The sequence below is a fragment of the Triticum urartu genome, chromosome 7A, assembly GCF_056163025.1.
Source record: "Triticum urartu cultivar PI428250 chromosome 7A, HENAU_Tu73, whole genome shotgun sequence".
Taxonomy (NCBI): Eukaryota; Viridiplantae; Streptophyta; class Magnoliopsida; order Poales; family Poaceae; genus Triticum; species Triticum urartu.
In genome coordinates this window covers 631,667,403-631,673,402 of record NC_141879.1, presented here as the reverse complement: position 1 = coordinate 631,673,402, position 6,000 = coordinate 631,667,403, and the positions used below count along the sequence as shown (strand labels likewise).

Sequence of the window (6,000 nt, the reverse complement as noted above, 5' to 3'; positions counted from 1 at the left end):
TGGCCTTGGTGTCGACGGGGGTAGGTGCTGGCTTGCAGGCGTCCATGTTAGCGCGCTCGAGGATGTCCTCGGCGTACTGCTCTTGAGAGAGGAAGAAGCCGGTCGGAGAGCGCGTCACACGAATGCCAAGAAAGTAGTGTAGGTCGCCAAGGTCCTTCATGGCGAATTCGGTGGTGAGCGCGGCGACGACTCGATGGAGAAGGGCTTCCGTGGACGCCGTCAGGATGATAACATCCACATACAGCAGCAGGTACGCAGCGTCCGTGCCACGAGCGAGCATGAACAGGGAGGTGCCGGAGCGCGTCGCGGTGAACCCGAGGGTGGCGAGGAAGCCAGCGAAGCGGAGAAACCAGGCACGCGGCGCCTGCTTCAAGCCATACAGTGACTTGGAGAGGCGGCACACATGATCGGGCTTGGTGGCATCAACGAAACCAGCGGGTTGGAGGCAGTAGACTTCCTCCTGGAGAGTGCCGTGGAGGAATGCGTTCTTGACATCTAACTGATGCACGGGCCAACGGCGTGACACAGCGAGAGTCAGAACGGTGCGGATGGTAGCAGGCTTCACGACAGGGGAGAAGGTTTCGCCATAGTCGACGCCAGCGCGCTGGTTGAAGCCGTGGACAACCCAACGAGCTTTGTAACGCTCAAGCGAGCCGTCAGCGCGTGTTTTGTGGCGGTAAACCCATTTGCCCGTGATCACGTTAGCGCGAGGCGGACAGGGAACAAGCTCCCAAGTGTTGTTGCCGTAGAGAGCAGCGAACTCTTCACGCATGGCGGTGAGCCAGTTGGCGTCGTGCAACGCACTGTGCACTGAGCGAGGGATGGGGGAGATGGAGGTGGTGGGTGCAGTGGCAGCGACACACACATAGTCGTCGGCATACTGCAGGTTGGGACGAAAGACACCAGCGCGAGCGCGCGTGACGATCGTGCAGGGAGGTGGGTTGGGAGGTGAAGAGGGTGGCGAGGGTGCGGAGGGGGGCGAGCCGTCAGATGAAGATCCGACGGATGCATGCGCCCCGGACGTGTGCGCGCGGCTGGAGGAGGAGAGGGGCGCGGATGGCGACGCGGGTGGGGTCGGGGGAGAGGGGCCGCTGGATGACGATCCAACGGACGAGTTTGAACCCGAAGTTGGCGCGGGTGGGGAGGGGCGTGGGGTGGTGTCGTTCGCTGTTGGCGATGAACAGGGGCGGAAACGAGACGGGGAGGCGACGGCGGTGGCGTGGTTGGGAGGCGTGGCACGGCGTAGGGGAAGGTGAGCTCGTCGAACCGCACATGGCGGGAAGTGAGAACGCGGCGAGAAATGGGGTCATAGCAGCGATAGCCGCGATGATCAGGTGGATAGCCGAGGAAAACACAAGGCAGGGAGCGGTGGTCGAGCTTATGGCGTGCGGTGGAGGTAGTATTGGGGTAGCAGAGACACCCAAACACCCGGAGGGAGGAGTAATCATGTGGAACCCCGAGGAGCAGCTCGTAGGGCGTGCTCGGAGAACTAGCAGCGCATGGTTTGTAGTTGAGGAGGAGGGTGGCGGTGGCTAGAGCTTCGGCCCAAAAACGAGCCGGGAGGGAGGCGTGGAAAAACAGGGCGCGAACGCTCTCGTTCAGAGTGCGGAGCACACGCTCTGCTTTGCCATTCTGCTGGCTAGTGTAAGGGAAGGTGAGCCAAAGCATGGTGCCATTCTTGGTGAGGAGAGAGCGGACGGCGAGGTTGTCAAACTCGCGTCCATTGTCGGTCTGTAGGGCAAGAATAGGACGCTCGAACTGAGTATGAACATACGCATAGAACGCAGAGAGCACGCAAATGACCTGGATTTGCGACGTAGGGGGAACGTCCAGACATAGTGAGTGCAACTATCAATGATCACAAGATAGAATTCAAAACCAGAATTACTGACAACAGGAGAAGTCCACACATCTAAATGCAGTAGTTGAAAAGGAAAATAGCTAGTGGTCATCGAGGCAGCGAACGGCAAGCGCGTATGCTTGCCAAGACGACATGCAGTGCAGGAGTGCGTCGGCGAGGGCGCGCAGGTGAACTGAAACTGACTCAGAGCATGACGCAGGGCCTCCTCGCCAGGATGCCCGAGGCGGTTGTGCCACAGCTCCATGGTCGCGACGCTGACGAACAAGCTCGCGCGAGGGACGGCGGGGTTGGGGCACACCGGGTATAGGTCGCCAGTCGAGTCACACCGAAGGATCACCAGGCGCGTGCGGATATCCTTGACAGAAAACCCAAACGAGTCAAACTCAACTGACACAGGATTGTCACGAGTGAGGCGACGTACAGAGAGAAGATTTGTGATGATGGATGGAGAGAGCAGAACATTGTGGAGTGCAAGAGAGGTGTTGGACGCAATGAGCGAGCCGCACCCAGTGTGCGTGATGGGCATGCGGCCGCCATTGCCGACAATGATATCACGGGGAGGATGAGAAGGACGAAGGGAATGGAGAGTACCAGGGTTGGAGGTCATGTGGGAGGACGCGCCGGAGTCCATGTACTAGTCGGAGGTGCTTGACGGCGGCGGCGGTGAGGTGTGCGCAGCCTGGAGCGCAGTCTGCAGGCCACCCATGTCCCATGGCTGTTGCCAGGGCGGCGGCGCAGGCGCGGTGCTGGAGCTGGCACCCGGCGAGCCGTAGGTGAAGCCGGGGAGGAGCGTTGGGTAGGCGCCGTACGGCAAGGGCAGCGGGGGCGCCGCACTGGAGTTGGCGCCCGGGGAGCCGTAGGCGAGGAGGGCCTGCTGCTGCGGAACGCCGGGGCGCGGCCCGAGGACACCGGCACCGGGAGCGCGCCACGGCATGGTCCATGCTTGAACCATGCCAGTCCAGGAGTTGGCGCTCGAGCCCTGACCTGGGAGGGCAGCAGGACGCGGAGCCGGGGCAGGTGCTGGGGAAGAGCCGCCGGAGCCGCGACCACGGCGACGGTTGCGGCCACGACCGCGGCCATCGGTGGCGGGAGGTGGAGGCGCGGGCGCAGCCGGCAGGCGCGCAGCGATGAGAGTATGCGAGGACTGCAGGGCGGGCAGTTTGCTCCGCACGGTGCTCTTCCAGAAGGAGGAAGGAGCGGGCCTGGAGGAGGGTGGGCAGCGGAGTGCGCATGGTGAGGTGGGGGATGACACTGTGGTACTGGCGCCCCAGTCCGCGCAACATGTGGAAGAGCTGTTGCCGATCACCGACGGGCTGGCCGAGGTCGCGGAGTTGGTCGGTGAAGTTTTTGAGGCGTGCAAAGTACTGCATCATCGTCAGGTCACCCTGGACGACGGCGTGGTACTCCGCGTCGATGTAGACGGCGCGGGAGAGCTGATTGGCGCGGAAGATCTCCTCGATGGCAGCCCAGAGGACGTCAGCGGTGTCGTCTGGCTGCATGATGGCGTTGAGCAGCTCAGGCGAGACGGTGGCGTAGAGCCAGTGGACGACGCAGTGGTCGACCATGACCCACTCGGGATCACGGCGGTGAGGAGCGGTTGGGGCGACGAGGTGGTCGCCAACGCCAAACATGCTGACGATGGTGAAGAAGAAGCGCCGCCACTGGCCGTAGTTGCCGGCGTGCAGGTCCAGGGTGATGGAGACGTGATGACGAATATCGATCGTCTGCAGCACCGAGGATGGAAATGCGCCAGGGGCCAGCGAAGGCGGGGCAACGACCGGAGCCATGGCCGCAGCGTCAGCGAGGGCAGTGTGGAGAACGCCGGCGGTGGGCGGGCGCATCATCGTCAGAGGAGTGGGGAGAGGGGAGGGGATTGGTGTCCATGGCAGCGGAAGAGGGAGGGTGGTTGGGTGCGAAGGGATTGGCTTTTTCGGCGTCTGATACCATGTTGAAAAGAGAGAGAAGGAAGAGGATCAAACACAGCGATCGCATTGCATCAGTAGGACATTTATACAGAGGGAAACATCGGGCGTGGGCGCACGATGATGATCGTAGCCAGGCCGCGTTCGAAAGGAGGCGATCGTGGGCGCTTTGACTAACAAAACTGCACCCACGTTTGCTATTACTACTCTACGGTACAAGTGCGAATAATACATGAGGTTCAACAATGTTGACATTATGTAATAATCCAAGGAGAGCGCCCAAGTCCAAACAGATGCGTTGCTGACTTTGCATTGCACGTAGATGTGGAGGCGGAAGACAAATGGACGAAAATCACGCAAGTAGGACCGGTGCTACGTACAGGGCCACTTTCTCTCATTCTTTTTTCAGTTTCTTCCAATCTTCCTTCCAAAAGGTTCCGAGCTCGTGCAGGAGCTGAAGTACCCAGTACGTACTATTATAGAAAAGAAATGACCAGTGCATTTCCTAACAATATCACGATCTCTTTTTGGTTAATATATAAACCTTTCGGCACCCGGTCACAGCTCACGCGCCGGACCGGAACGATTCGCGTCGCGTCGCCAACCACCGGTTGAATCCGCCCGCGATCATGTCAAACCGGTCATGCATATCAGCATATCCCACCCACCGTTGAGTCCATCTTCTCGTCGCATCGATCTCCTCCGCGTGCGCGTTACGACCGAGAGAGGGAGATCGACGTCACCCCGGCCCTCACCGGAACCAACACGGGCCCCGCATGCAGTCCCCAGAGCCGAAAGGTTCAAAAGTCAGAAACCGCAAACACGACGTCGGAGCTTGGACGCCTTCGTTGCCGCGCCCGTCACCAGCCTACGTACCTCCTCCTCGTCTAGCTGTGTAGCAGTGCTAGCTAGCTACACACTGAGGGCTACTCCCTGGGAATTTCTGGGGAAGGTGGAGAGGCGATTCAATATACTTGGCCTCCATCACACACACACACACACACACACACACACACACACACACACACACACACACACACACACAAAAAAAAATCGCCCTCAAGGACCAAGCACTCCATCGAGTTGATGTGAGTCTACTTTGATTGCTCACTTGCCAAATGCATAAATAACATTTGCACTTTTGTATAGTAATTTTTACTTTCTCAGTCCACATGGAATTTCTTAGTTCCCAGTCGGCCGTTCAAGATGACATTTCAAAGTAAGAAAACTCTAAGCAAAGCAATGTATGCTTTTTGCTCTGGGCGTACAAATTATTACGGCACGCTGAAAAAATTAGATCAAATTATGAAGAAATTTGTAGAACCGACTGAGAAATAAGATTCTCTTGGTCAACTGAGACCATACTTTTTTCCACCAAATCATAAATAAATTGGTAAAGTGACAATACTTTTTTTTTAATTTCGCACTAGGTGTACAAATTATTACATCACGGTGATTATTTTTCTAGATTTGGGTAAAGAAGTTGCAAAGTCGGTTAAGAAATAAGATTTTCTTGGCCAACTAGGATGTAGACAAATCCATGGAATAAAGGTGAATTACGGGTGTCGGTGGACGGCCCACGTCCTTGATCATCTGACCCACCTATGGGGGCAAACATGAGACATGCCACCATAATAGCGTAAAAGTTCCGGTAACACAATTTGTAGGTCACTCCACATATCTGCATTCTATAAATTCATGCAACATAAGAAATCAACTCATGAGACATTTATAAAAATATGTAGCATAAAACATATTTAACAACATCAACAAACATACACAACATAGGAAATAGAAAATAATAATCAATGCAACATAACAAAGTGTGTACGCAACAATAATAATGCATGCATAACACACCAAGAAAAATGTCACCATACTTGTCTAAGCCACACGAATTCGGCTTGCCAGAACCACATCATTGAATTTTTTGATACCTGAGACCATCTCATTGTGGCCGCCATACTCCTCGAGCTCAGTGGCACAACAAGCTATTATTTTGAGGGCACCACTAGCTCCAATGTTGAGGTGATGGGTGGAGGAGATATCATGGTAGAAGTGGTGTAGGAGGAAGGTGACATCATAGAAGAAGGAGGATATGGGGAGGGGGAGGGGGAAAGGAGCGGGCATGAAGGCACTCAGAAAGGCAATGCACTGGAGTGAGGAGAATCATTTTCCTGAAGAAATATACTTTGTGGGATTGTGTATCAAATCAAG

At 56.1% G+C, this 6,000-nt stretch overlaps 1 protein-coding gene across 1 annotated transcript; it reads right to left on the bottom strand.

Annotated features, from left to right (window-relative positions):
- Nucleotides 1-1,828: 1,828 nt before the first annotated feature.
- On the bottom strand, nt 1,829-3,690 carry LOC147960826 (uncharacterized). The gene is made up of 2 exons (XM_087536968.1): nt 2,453-3,690; nt 1,829-2,216 (listed from the first exon to the last, which is right to left on the bottom strand). Exons 1-2 carry the CDS (start codon nt 3,646-3,648, stop codon nt 2,195-2,197), a joined length of 1,218 nt encoding a protein of 405 aa, XP_087393094.1. The 5' UTR covers nt 3,649-3,690; the 3' UTR covers nt 1,829-2,194.
- Between the last annotated feature and the right edge of the window lie 2,310 nt (nt 3,691-6,000).